Source organism: Phyllostomus discolor, chromosome 6 (genome assembly GCF_004126475.2).
Source record: "Phyllostomus discolor isolate MPI-MPIP mPhyDis1 chromosome 6, mPhyDis1.pri.v3, whole genome shotgun sequence".
Taxonomy (NCBI): Eukaryota; Metazoa; Chordata; class Mammalia; order Chiroptera; family Phyllostomidae; genus Phyllostomus; species Phyllostomus discolor.
The window spans coordinates 15,812,721-15,827,273 of record NC_040908.2 but is presented as its reverse complement, the minus strand read 5'-3'; the positions used below and the strand labels follow the sequence as shown (position 1 = coordinate 15,827,273).

Below are 14,553 nucleotides of genomic sequence, written 5' to 3'. Positions count from 1 at the left end.
TGGGCAAGTGTCTCTGAAGAGAGCCTTACTGAAATCAATACATTATAAATGCAAGCCCAAGAAATTGCCTACTGGACACGCTCATAGCTCACCCAGTCTCTGAAGAATCTATTGTAATCAAAAAAAGTCAAATCACTGAACCGCCCGTTTCACTTCCACTTAGAAAAGTCAATGGGTGCTATCACTAAGAGGTCTTTCATTAGTTTACCTTTCAGGTAGCTGGGCAAAATTCACCTGCATCTGTGCGGGTAACAGCAGCCACTAGGTACATGTGGCTGCCGAGCACTTTAAAACATGGCTAATTCAGATTGCGATGTGCGTTAAGTGAAAAACACACACCAGATACACTGCTCGGTACACCTAATAGAGAAGCATGAATCAAACATCGCAAAGAATGTTTACACTGACCGAGCATTTACATATTTTGGACATGCTAGTTTAAGTAAAAGTATACATACAGTTCTCACAAATTAAAATAAACCACCCAGTCAAGGGTTCTTCAGGGAAAACATGTGACTTCCAATAAGCAGATCAATGCTTATTCTTTTCCATAAAAATTATTCTCCCCCACAGACATGTCGACGCTGCTTTACTCCAACGCAGCATCTACCTACCACTCGCTCAATGGTGGGCTGAAACCAGCTGCCGTACACGAGCAACAAGGACATTTTGTCTGAACAGAAACCAGCTGCTAGGACAGGGATGGGTTTTGGTGTTGATTTCTTGCCTTTCCCAGGTGTGGATATCTGAATTGTGCAGTTTGAAGTCAAAGGCTTTTTGCAGTATCTAGAAATAAATAATAATAGTAAATAATTAATCAGAATATTTAAAATAGCACCTAATAGTAATAATTTGAAGTTGGCATACAATGTGACCCTCCTCTGGCCTTCACACTACCATCGGGGTGACCAGGGTCCCCACAGCACTAGTCTTCCTGGACTTCATCTGTCCCCACCCCCACCAACACTCAAGACCGCACCACCAGGATCTTCCCTCGCCCCCATCTGCCCTTCTCTCCCACTGCGTCCACTCCCACAGGAGGCACTCCCAACAGCTCTCCCACCACCTGAGCTTCAGTCCCAAACAGCTCCATACATGCCCGAGTCGGTCCCACCTCTAACTGCTCCCAACCACTGAAAGGCTCATCAGCAACAGAGCTCCAGGAGCAAAATTATCAGCAAAATATAATCGACAAAACTACATCCTCCATGTCTTGTCTAAGGGCGCTCTTCACCGTGCTGCAGGCTGGCTCGCTGCGGCAGCCCTCTCAGGTTGCAGCTGTCTGCCCCCCGACACCCTCTGTGCCAGGGGCCTGGGACATGGTTCAACATGCTTCTTGTGCTTGTAATGCTCAAAGACAGTCTCTTTCCCTCCTTCTTCTCTAAAACCTTTGAAACTTGTCACCAGATATCAGCCACCTCCCTCTCCTGCTATCACCCAGCAACCTCTGGGCCACTCGCCCGCATTTCTCAAAAACTTTAGTGGCTCACTGTCATTCCTTCCAACGCTCCTCTGAGGAATTCCTTTCTTGGTGGTTTCCATATCCAGTATGCAGGTCGATGATCCTTCTCACACCCTGTCCTCTCGGTTCCTTAACCTTCTACCTCCAACAACTGTGTCCCTCGCTACATCTCAGCCACTCACTGCTCACACCACAGAACCTTATGTACACCCTCCGTAATCTCAATGGGAAGCACCCACTATCTATCTTGCCGATTCAGCCCTCCTAGTACCTGCACTCTAAAGCCATCTCTATCCAGGGTTTTTGGCCTCTGCTTTGGCCTTTACCCCTCTGGAGACATGAGACAGCCTGACTTAAAAGTTAATGTCTTAAAACTTAGGTCAAACCCCAACCATCCTCTGCATAAAATCTGTCAACGACTTACTACTGCCTAAGGAGAAATGCCCAAACCCTCACCACAGCCCAACTTCAGGGCCCTCAATTACGCACTCTATGTACATGCGACTCTGTGAATCAAGGCATCATGTTATTAACAGTTACCGCTAGAGAGTGGAACTCAATACAGGGAGACGTGGATTTTTAATTGTCTATGCATCCAGAATGCTGGAAAATATGTGTATACTGTTTTCACCAATAGTTTACATTTAAATAAATTACTACAATAGGATTGTAAAAGGAATAGTTATCTATCAACAGACAATGAAAAATAGAAACTATTTTAGAGTTCAACATAACTGTGCATTTGACTGAGTCTCAGACCATGTTTATGGAGTATGGCACAGGTTGGCAAACTCTCTATGAAGAACCAGATAGTAAGTTTTTTAGTTTTGGGGACCACATATGGTCTCCTTTAGGTTTGGCCTCCAGCCCACACTTTGCTGACCCCGATCTATGACTATTATACTTCTCACCAGCAACATCCTCTCTGGCCGCAACAACACTGGTGCGGCCCATGCTGCACTGACCCACGTGTGTGACACGGGGGAGCACTATCCGCGTTAGAAATTAAGCCCTCTCCAAAAGTTCACAAGCAAAACTCTACAACTAAACCATTTTCTTTTAAAATTTACGGCTAGAAGTACCAACATTTACAAAATGTGCATCATAAACAGCCATTCTCCTAACCTCAAATATGAAGAAATAATCCATGAGCCAAAAACTTAAGTTCTTAGGGGGAATGTATACAGTCATATGGATAAAGAATTAAGGACGCTTTCAAAACAATCTAACTGAAAATGTAATGCAAACAATACTGAGGTGAGAGTATAGAGTGGTAAGTCAGGGAAGGAAAGTAAATTTCTGACTTACAAGTTCTTACTCAGCTCTGGATGGTGTAGCTCAGTGGACTGAGCACGGGCCTGCGAACCAAAGGGTTGCAGTCAGAGTCCCAGTCAGGGCACATGCCTGGGCTGTGGGCCAGGTCCTCAGGAGGGGGCGCACGAGAGGCAACCACACACTGATGATTCTCTCCCTCTTTCTCTTTCCCTTCCCCCTCTCTAAAAATAAATAAATAAAATCTTTAAAAAAAACAAAAGAGTTCTTACCCATTTAATATGTGTTCAAAAAGATGAACTTGACCATCTCTGCAAACAACAGCTAACTTGACAGGCTAAAAAAAAAAGTAACTGATTATTCTAATGAGTAAATCTATTCTAATGGAAATTACTTTTATATAATATACTTATGAAACTTCAATTCTCCTTCCCACTCCTTCATTTTTTTAAATTATTTTACTGTTGTTCAAGTACAGTTGTCTGCATTTATTCCCCGCCACTCCCCCCGCCCCAGCCATCCCCAACTCCCTCCCCTGATTCTCCCCTTGGTTTTGTCCATGTGTCCTTTATAGTTGTTCCTGAAAATCCTTCCCACTCCTTTAAATGACCGGAAAAAAGTCAGAAACAGCAAGGATGTACGGTTGTTGCATTTAAAAACAATTACTGTCTTCAAAACAACAATTCAAGTTGTTGTCAAGCTTGTAAATAAGGAGTTATTAGGCCAAGAAGATAACACAGGCAAGACGAATGCAGCCTGGAGGTTAGATGAGAAAAGTCACCACCAAGTGCACAGGCTGACAACAGGGAACTGGTGGCCCCGCACCAAAGAGCAGCCGGGACTGCGGAAAATGCCACCGCACCCTGCCCTTCCCTCAGGAGAGCTGACCACGGTGACCTGACGGTTACTTCGAAGAGTCTAAGAGGGTTTTTGTCCTACTTCCTTCTTCCCTGCAATGTCCCCTATTTCTTCAATCATTAAAGCATCAAACCCAAATTTTAAAAATATGAGTGAAATCCAAAAACAAATTATCAAACATTGAGCCATTTACCTCTTCCTTGTTTTCTGATAAAGTCAAGTCAATATAGACAGGTTCATCAGTAACCGTGAAAGACATCACTGCATTCTTTTCTTTGTTTTCTGACCGGACCTGCCTAAATAACAAAACCAGTAATTAGACAGTAAAACAGGTTTTAAAAAAGAAAGCAAACTCCTAAAAGGAGTCAGAGCACTAGGTTCCCAATAGTTTTTCACTGTCTGGAAGCCAGTAAGGTGACTAAGGATCAGAACAAGCAAGCACCTGTATCCCTACCGTCATAGCATGGCTGCACGGGAAGAGGGAAAAGCATGACTGCGTTTCTGGCAGATTACACGAGAGAAACATTCTCTCTTTTTTCCATCCATCTGTATGTCTATGTGATGGCTGCGAGTATCAGGCTGCCTTGATTCCTGTAGCTTGACAGGTTGTGAAATGAGGCCGTATGAGTTCCCCAACATCTCCCTTCTTTCCAAAGCCCTTTGGCTGTCTATGCCTCTGCATTTCCACTCGAACTCTAAAATCAGATCGTCAATTTCCACAAGAGTCTACTGGGGTTTTCACTAGGTTTGCATTAAACCTACAGGCCAATTTGAGAATTAACATCATAGCAACACTGAGAAAAAAAGAATCCAGACACACACATTTCTTAAAACAATAGAAACCACTTTTTCTTTTACAGAAGAAACGGTAGCCGGAGACCCCTTGGTCTAGAGTGGCAAAGAGGTAAAAGCATTTAAGATTTAAGCACCTTAGTAATGTCGGAAGACTCTGATGGCAGATTTTAGCTTTGTGGCATTAATAATTCCTTATGTAAGTGTTAAACCCTCTGGAACAAAAAGAAATCATCCCCACAGCCATTCCTCGAGTATCAGACACAGAAAGGAAAACCAGTGTAACCTGACTGAAGAGACGTAATTAGGAATTACAGCTCAGCTGATGGCTCGAAGGTAAACAGTGACCCCGTGAACCTCTCCCCACACAACTGCTTTAAGGAATACATATTTTGATGAGTCCCCTTATATCTGAGTATTATTTGGTATAAATTCATAGTGACTTTATTTGGTCAAGAGAATGCTCAAGTAATTGATTACTAGGATGAGAGACCACTTGTACTTTTTCAATCTCTACTTGTTTTGCCCATGAACAGCAGGTTTTAAAAAAGTTAACTTCAGCATCAGATGTCATAAAATCCAATAAATTTGTTGTATTTCTTAAATTTAAAAACTTTTTGATTATCCTTTAATACAAAATTACTTTTACCTTTAAAGATTTTATTTACTTAGTTTTAGAGAGGGGAAGGGAGGGCAAAAGAGAAGGAGAGAAACATGGATCAGCTGCCTCTCACGCGCCCCCAACTGGGGACCTAGCTCACCACCCAGGCGCGTGCCCTGACCGGGAATCTCCACGGCAAGCCTCTGGGTCTCAGACGGGCACTCGAGCCACTGAGCCACATCAGCCAGGGCAATTTTTACTTTTAAAAGCAGTCTCAAAAACACAGCCAATGTAACATCCTCCGTAAGCTATCAGTAAATACACATTACTGTACTAACCCAAAGTCACCTATTTCAACAAAATCAAAGGTTTTTCTGAAGAAAAATAAAGTGTTTTTTTTTAAATTGCCCAGTCATAAAAATATTTGGCCCATTACATCTCTAAACAAGCATGGAGGTGGTTCTATTATTCAATGCTCTTAAATTTTTCTGATTCAGATCTGTTTAAGGCAGGCTCAATTCTTCATTAGAAGTCAAGATAAATCTAACATTAAATACAATAAAGCAAGTCTCATATTCATCATTTATATTAACCACGTAAGCCTCGACAGAGTCATCTTCCAAATCCAAAAGATTACGTACCAGACATTAAGTAACCGGTCATGTACTGCTCCAGATAAAAAATAAAGACCTGTAATTCCATCGAAGGGTTGGCTCTCCTTAGGAGGTCTGACAGTAGTGAACATAAGTGATGAAACCGGCGTGGCATGCCCTGTGAAGTGCTAAAAAAAAAAAGAAGTTACATCACACTTAGGAGAGGACAGATACAGACCAGTAAAAAAAAGTTAAGAGCCCGTATGTGCCATAAGACATATATCATAAGACTGAAATCAGAGCTCCAGACTAAAGGTAACAAATTCTAAACAACCAAGGTTATTTGTGGTATACTCTTCTTGCTTCTTAAAACCCCATCTGAAAGTAATGAAAATTAAGATTTTTTTTACATGACTGTACCCCACAATCTATCTTTCTTCCATTTTTGAGTTAAAGATTCATTTAATTCTGTCCATTTTTAAAGGGTGATAGGGTGCTCAGACACAGCCAAGGAATTGTAGGTCTTCATTTTACTCTCAGTGAGTCGAAACCACAATTTTAAGGCATCATCACAGCACCAAAAATTCAGTAACCCCTGAGCGCGCTCAAATCTAGTACTAAATCTCCACAGTTAACTACCGTAAGTGGACCGAATGCTGGATGCAAGCTGGAAACCAGAATCACTAACATCACTGCACAGTAAAGGATTTTTCATTCCAATTCCACGTATTTGTTGTATTCATTTCTCCAATGCACGTGAAGTGGGCATGTATAATCTATTTAATACTCAACACCAACAAACCCGATTTGGAGGCTTTTATCTATTAATTCTACTCTTCAATATGCTTGAAAATAAACAATCAGTGTTCTTGAAACAACATTCAATGGCCCAGACCCCTGTATTTCTCCACGCTTACTCTAGATGACCAATACGCTTACAACTAATTTGATTCACTCACTCTGTAGACTTCTTTGGTCTCCAAAACCCAGAGTTTGATTGTTCGACCGGCTGAAAGCAGCATCTTCCCATCTGGGCTGATACACAGGGAACTGACGCTGCTGTTGTCACCTTTCCATTTGCTACGTTGGGGAGAGAAACAAAAATATGTGAATAGGGAGAAAACTTTATCCAGAGCAAAAACATAGCAAAACTATATATAAAGTTCTATACCTGACTGCATTTCCTAAAAGCTTGTGTCCGGTAACTCACCTGAACCCCTAAGGCAAAGCCTCCCAGACAGAGGGGTTCTCAAGAGCAGACGCGACATCTAGACCAGCGGTCCCCAACCTTCCTGGCACCAGCAACCTGTTTGTGGAAGACAATTTTTCCACGGACTGCTAACAGCCCAGAGGTTGGGGACCCCTGATCTAAACAGTGAGTACTAAGGAAAGATTTTTTAAACAGCAGAGAGGATGAACATAGTACAAGAAAAATGGAGAACACAAATTTCCAGGATAAACAGACCCTCAAATGCCAATATAACTCAATGATTCAAGAAAAAAACCTCAGGATATTTTGGAGAACTGAGGACAACCAACACTGACAGCTGTAAAACCAATGAGCCCACGCTTCAAAATCCTGAGGGAAAATTTCTTCCAACCTAAAGCTGTATGTCCTCAAATTATGAATCAACTGTGAGACTGGAATAAAGACTCTGGTGGACAAGTAAAATCTCAGTAAATTTACCATCCATGCACCCTTTCTGAGAAAGCTACCAATTTGTATGCTTCACCAAAAAGAGCAAACCAACAATGGATATGGAATTTAGGAAACAGAGGATACACCTCACAAAAGAACTTTCAAGATGATGGAGAAAGAAAATCCCAGGACAACTGCTTGTTTGGCAAACCCCGAAAGAAGGCAGAAGTCCTCCAAGAAATAAATGTAACTGGAGGAAAGCCTCCAAGAAAGAGTAAAACCGACACGTCTAAACACAGCTGAAACTGCACTACCACAGGAGTGAGGCGGAGGTGACGCGTACGTACAAAACTAAGCAAACGAACAGTAAACCCTTCGAACCAGCTCTTTCCCACACCTTCTAGCTATCGCTGACATCACTTGTCCCCAAAGCGTCACTCTGGTTACTTTATTTCTAAGACACGGCCACTGCCCTTCACTGGCTCGCTCCTGCTTACCAGATAGTTGTGCCTGTGGTTTCCATCTGTGACACCTAAGACCACCAGACTCTTCAGATACTTGCCCCACACCCTCTACCATCATAATCGCCTGGTACACTCCTGCTCTACACTACTCAGGTCTAAGTAAATCTTTCACTCCCCTTTCTCCTGGGCTTTGCCATTTCCCCACCTTCCTTTCCCCACCCTCTTCCATCCACATCTCACCTATCCCGCAAGGCCCACCAGAAATCCCCTCTCCTGCACCAGGCCTTCCACCACTGCCCGACTCCCGTGACCAGTGATCACATGCTACCTTCTGACATCACTTGTACAGTTCCCTTTTGTGCCAGTATCTACCTTTAATGTGTCAAAATCTTGTAAGATTTAAAAGTTCCTTGAAAACAGTCCACATAGCCCAATCAGTGTCAACATTCCCCACCCTCGCCAACTGAGCTGTCAATTCTAATGCATTTCCACACAGTAACCAAGCCACCCCTCCGACACCACAGAACCATCAGCGCTACTCACCACTTTACTTTGCACGTCTGTGTATTCCATTCCACAATATGCTTATCATCTGAACAACTATACAAACAGCCATTGTCTTGATGCCACTGTATGCAATTGACTTTGTTGTCATGCCCACCGTTCTATACATAAAAATAGATATATATATTAAAAAAAAACCCGACCAACATAATATGTACCCCAGAATTATCACTCAATAGTTAACTGTAATGCTAGGCTTTAACCTAATTAAAAAAAAGAAAAACCTACATCTACCCATTTCTACCATCAAAAGTGAGATAAATCAGCTTTAACTTCATCAAATACTAACTTCCCCTCCTCTGCTGGAAAAACGTACTTCTACATGCTAAGCTAGAGGATACTACTCCTAAATGTTGGTTTCTTTTCACAGGAATGCCAGCACGACGCGTGGTAAGTACTTCATGTACAGTGGCAAAAAGTTGGTGGCACTTGAATGAACTAGTCAAGTCAAATTCTCAAGAGTTTAAAACCAACATTTAAGATAAAAATCATGTCCAGTCAAAAGTATCACTGAGAATCTTGAGGAAGAGGAGAGAAACGTTGGCGTGTAAACATCCGTCGGCTGCCTCGCTTGCCCCAACGGGGGACCTGGCCCGCAACCCAGGCACATGCCCTGACCAGGAGTCGAACCAGTGACCTTTCCATTCACAGGTCGACGCTCAATCCACTGAGCCACATCAGCCATGGCGAAAATCTTTCTTTTTAAGTGCCAAAAATCTCTCTCAATAAAGAAATCTGTTTGTTTAGGTAAACACTAAATGTTTCCTTGTGTTAGAAATCACTCCATATTAAAGATACTTTAAACATTCTCAGCATAGCAAGATGCTTGCTCACTCAGAGGCACAAGATTCAAAATCAAGATAAAAATTCCACCTATCAAATCAGCTATTTTTTGTTTTGTGTTATTGCTGTTTTAATGAGAATATTTAATGGTGGCATTAACACTACTGAAATATAGGTACCATCCTTCCTTTGCTATTACGTACAAATTAGGAAAAGTCTTCCAAAAAGTAATTGTATGCTATGTATGAGACACCGTAACACTCAAAACCTCTGACTCATTAATTACAGGAATCACATAAGAAAAAAATGCATACAGAAATAAAAATCGGAAACCACCTAAATGGTCAGTAGTAGTTAAATCACCAAAGGACTATCCAATTTAATGGTATTTTAGCCAGTCACTTAAAATGTTTATAACTAATTCTGGACAAAGATGAAAACTGTTTATGTTGTAATATAATGGGAAATAGCAGGATATTTCAAAATAGATGGACAGAACCCAAATGTACTTTTTAATATATGCACAAAGCAAAGAAGCACACAATCTATTATTACACAGAGGACCTTTCAGTGATAGGTTTAGGTATAAATTGTTTTCCCTTTTCAACATTATGTATTTCCAAAATATCTACAGGGAGACGTTACTTAAAACACTGTTTCATTCCTACAGAGAGCATTCCTGTACGCAGTCAGGAGTGAACACCAACATACATTGCAACAGATATTGTCTGAAGCAAATTGTGTCGGTTACTGTCTGGCAGGGCCAAACCCTCCCTTCTGTGCTCTGCAATGCCGGGGCTGGCATTCTGCAAACCGCATTTCTGCTGGGCCCGCTGGATGGCCAACAAGCCCCAGCAATACGGGGTGCTGGAGGGAGACGAGGCTGGAGATGGAGGGGGAACAGGGCACTCCTTCCTGCCTGCTCTCCTCCCTGAGCCACCCCCTGCTTCTTCACCCAGCAGTGGCCATCTTTTCAGCAGCAACTGAACGCAGTTTTCCCAGCACCCAAGAACCAGTCTCCTCACCCCCCTTCAGAGACACCAGCAGTCAGCCCGAGCCCCCTCAGGTCTGGACCCCAGGCCCACGGGGTCAACTCCTGCTCAAGAGACAGCAGCACCAGCTCCTCTTAGTTTCAGCAGTGGTCCCGACCACCTCCTTCGCCCTCCAGCCCAAGAGACGGCGGGCTCCTTCCTGCAGTTCGCTGTGATGCTTAGAACTCTTTTCACCCTTTATTCTCCATCTAGTCAACAATTTCTCATGTTCTGATCTGTAATAAGAACTGTTACCTATCATAGCTATTACCAATTACTGTTCAGAATTTTAAATATAGGAGCAGAAAAATGCCCCTATAATATAGATCCTATAGCATATCCTGAACAGTTGTTTTGATTTAATAAATCTCTAATATACCAGTTTCCCTGACATATCTTTTTTACATAAAATATACACATACTTACTATTAATTTACTGTGTAATTCTCCTTTTACTGTACTGTATAATAAAACACTACCGACTGCTGTACCAAGAGCCAACAAGTCAATCTGGTTACTTGTTTCTACAGGTTCTGATTTCCTTTTTTTCCTCTGAGGACTTTCCTAAAAATAAAAGAAAAAAAAAGTTTATTTTGTATTTCAAACACTGAAACATCACTAATGCATAAATGCAAATGCCCAACAGCCCACAAATGAAACGAGATTGCTACTAAGAAGTACTTCCTTTAAAAAAAGATAGGATTCCCTCTTTCTTACTACTTAGAAAAAGAAAAACCCACTCCAATAGAGAAGCTCATAATTCTCGTCCCCCACCTCCACCTCTGTGGAAGGGAGGCATCGAACAGGACGAGTCTCATGCCCTTGGTGCTGACAGGTCCAATGCCCTCCCGAGCAAAGGGGTGACAGGCCCATGCCCAAGCAGCCAGACACTTCCCACATCTCCCCCATTTTCTTTTATTCTCCCTTTGTTTTCAGGAAAAGGGACTCAAATGTTTTTATATTTTAAAAATGCATTTACTTCCGTGTGAGTCAAAAAACAGCAGTAACTAACGGAGCAGAACAGAGCACACACTGGAGAAGTTGCTCCAGTGTCTGACTAAGGCTCATCTCAAAGTCCCATGTTGCCTTGGTGATTCCAACGACTGAAGAGGCACAAGTTTACATCTAGTGTCAAGTGTGGCAGGGCTGTGATTCATTTCATAAATGATTGTAACAGCTCTTGTCTGTCCACCAAAAAGACAACGATCCTAGCTTCAGAATACTACATCGTTTATAATTCTGAAACATTATTTCAGAACTTCTCTTCCAATGTTTATATCTCTTAAAGTTTGCCAGCCTATATTTTAGCATCAAGAAGCTCCAACAAATCTGTTCATTTAGTGCAAAACAGACCAATACTACAGGAAAAAGAACATTCCCTCAGTAGTGTAAGATCTTTGCTCTACACCACAAAAAAGAGGTCCAGGATACATAAAAATCTGCTCAACCCAACCCCACCAATGAAAACTATGTTACCAGTACCTACAGAGTATTGAGGAGTAGATTTGTAAAGCATTTTCCTTTTTTTTTTCTTTAGGTTATCTTATGGAGATGGTACATTTGAAAATTTTGATTCACTGGACATACTTGACAACAACAGTAAAAAAGACTTAACTAAAAATAGGGTAACGTTCTACATAGAGGGGAAAAAACCCATTTTGCAAGTCCTGAAAAATGTACCTACATTCATAAACCCAAGAGAAGTTACAATTAAAAGCCAAAGCATAAAACAACCTGATAATCTCAACAATAACATTTAATTTACTTGAAGCACAAGCCTTGTCCTAGATCCCAGCTCCAGTTAAAGGAAGTTTTAAAGCCACCTCTAAGTGATCCCAGAAAACAAATATGGTTTCTGCATAAAGATTATAAACACAAACACCTATTTTAGGCAAAGACAATGGGGGAAAGTATACCAACCTATTACTACCTCAACAGGAAACTCTGAAAGATTCTAAAAATTATTTCTTCTGGTTTTGGTTTTCCCCAAGTCAAATTACAATGCTCTACACTGAGGTTTCTAACGAGTGAAACACAGTGCAGAAAAACGTACAATATGTTTTTCTGCAGATCTGAATTTGCATTTCAAAGCAAAGAACTTTTAGAAATTAAAAATTAACTTTTTCAAAGCCCTGGTTCCCCTACCAGCAAATCTCTGTATTTTGGGGGAGAAGCAAGCAGAGTAAACAACTGGGAGGAGTATCCACAGAATTTATGCCCAATTTTGAGGGTTACTGATTTAAACCTAAATAATAATCCAATTAATTAATCTCAAAGAACTACTGACTCATGTATGTTTTCTCAGATTTGATCTTTTTAAAAACAACTTCCCATTCAGCAGGATGAACATGTCCAAACACGTAACACATCGACTGGGTAAGCAGTTTAAATAACCGGTGTGCATTTTAGTGAGCTCCTAATATTTTAATTATTATCCCATCACTAAGTGTTTCTGAAGCCAAGAGTGAAGCGGTGCAGATGACTACAGATTACGACAGACCTTCGTTGGCACTTTCTATCTGAACCCACTCTTCCTGTGATCAAAACTTCAGTGACTCCCCAGAGAAAAGCAAATGAACATGAACTCTCTGGCATTCAAAAGCATCCACAATTTGCCTGCAGCCCATCTTGTCCAGCCTTATTTTCAATTCCACCCTTACACTGCACACCCCAACCACAAATAAACTTTCTCACGCTGCCTTTGCTTTTCATGGCACTGGTGGGGCCTTTTCCTACTCACCTCAATTTTCACTTGATTTAATGTATCTGAATTGTTTTTATTTCTTCACTGGTGTTTTAGACATATTTTGTTCCCTCTAATGTGCCTAGTACAACGTGGCATGCACATAAATTGTACATGTAACTGCATAAAATAATGGAAAAGGAAGGCTAAGAATTTAATTCATGTATCTCCTCATGACTGGAAAATGTGAGTTCCTGAAGGCACCAGGAGTGAAGACCCGAACAAGATGGTTTCAGACTAGTCTTTCTCAAAATGAAGGCAGGACTGAGCTAAGCAGCAAGTACCGATCAATACCAGCCTGAAGGAAGTGCGCCGGCACTCGATCCGACGGCAGTGGGAAGGCTGCGTGGCACGTGAGCATAGTTTATAAAAAGCAAGGCACAGTCCAGCTGTGGTGAAGACAGAGAGAAAAAAGCACATCCAGGTAATGAGAAGTCTGAATGTGATCAATTAATCAGTGACTCTCGAGACTGAGATCCCTCAGTAAGTGTTTACAGAGAAAAAGAGTAAATACTCATAAGAACATATGTAGAGAAGTTTCACCAAAAAACCCTTTAACATGCAAAACATACCGATGTCTTATGCCATCATGACCCACTAAATCTGTTTCACAATCCACCAATAAATCAAAACCTATTTTTGAAAAATACCAACCTCTAGACACTGAAAATAATGCTCAAGTTTCAAATTTCATTCTGCAATTAGTCTCCTATGCCATTTCTTGGCATTAGTCATTTACTCTGAGAAATGTTTCATGGATAACAATGAACAAAATGTGTGCATTTTATACATAACTATGTATTTATGTCAAAAACAACTCTAATACACCAGAACATCTATTTCTGCCTATGGGATCTAACCTGCAAACTTTATCTTTTGAAGTTTAAATACCGCAGAGACCTTAAGACAGAGCATTATACAAGAATACAACTGGACTGTGCTACCTCTCTAACAGACAGGAGTGGGGATGCTCAGCTCAGATCTTTCCCAGAAGCATCCTTAATGCTACTACGCTTGCCCTGCCCAATGTCTGAAATGCCATGTGCTTCATTCAGCAAGCACTAAGCCGTGTGGGTGCGCTTTGCAGTGACAGCAAAGCAGCACAAACACGTGTACTGTGGTAGCCAATAGCAGACAAGGTCTGTTTCTTCAGGGATCTACAGTAGTTAGGGAAGGAAAAGGAGAAAAGTTTGACACATTTAGGGGTGGGAATGGAACAGCAGAGTCAGTTGCCAGGTGGCTCCACTACTTACTGTGTGTGGCTTTGGCCTATCACAGAACATCTCAGCCTCAGTTTACCCACCTAAACTAAGGAATGCAAACAACAGCATCCATCCATAGTCCATCCATCTGTCTCCCTGTACTTTTCTTATCATCATCAGAGGTCCTATTCACCCAGGCTCCGTCAACCAAATGAAAACGCTCAGCTATGCAGTATGTGTGAGAACCCTCTACGAACTAGTGTGGCATAAATGCAAAGTATTATCATCATTCTGTGACTGAGAATAAGACACAGCAGTCTAATTTTTCTAAACATCTATGAACTTCTTTAACTCCAGTTTAAGAAAAACAGCACCAACTCATTTTTCTCCACTGATTAACATCACTAAACTTTGTCCTTGGGTGAATTGCCAATTACTAGAACAGACAGATACTCTTACAAACTGATTTACATTGAGGAAATGTAAATGACAAATGAGCCCACAGGGAACACCTGTTGGTTTATTCAGTGAGGACAACTAACATTCACT

General features: G+C 41.4%; 1 protein-coding gene and 1 non-coding gene across 2 annotated transcripts in view; both read right to left on the bottom strand.

The window, feature by feature from the left end:
• Positions 1 to 14,553, bottom strand: part of WDR43 (WD repeat domain 43) — a 32,466-nt gene that overhangs the window by 15,951 nt on the left and 1,962 nt on the right. Inside the window, exons 2-8 of the mRNA XM_028516274.2 lie at positions 10,486 to 10,623; positions 8,225 to 8,346; positions 6,538 to 6,658; positions 5,627 to 5,766; positions 3,786 to 3,888; positions 3,007 to 3,071; positions 615 to 786 (exon numbers count right to left, since the gene is read on the bottom strand). Of these exons, the coding sequence (XP_028372075.1) occupies positions 615 to 786; positions 3,007 to 3,071; positions 3,786 to 3,888; positions 5,627 to 5,766; positions 6,538 to 6,658; positions 8,225 to 8,346; positions 10,486 to 10,623 (861 nt within the window). The remainder of the gene's footprint in view (positions 1 to 614; positions 787 to 3,006; positions 3,072 to 3,785; positions 3,889 to 5,626; positions 5,767 to 6,537; positions 6,659 to 8,224; positions 8,347 to 10,485; positions 10,624 to 14,553) is intronic.
• Positions 6,072 to 6,156, bottom strand: LOC114501153. Its single transcript, XR_003684916.1, has one exon. It is a non-coding gene; the product is annotated as a small nucleolar RNA SNORD53/SNORD92 (small nucleolar RNA).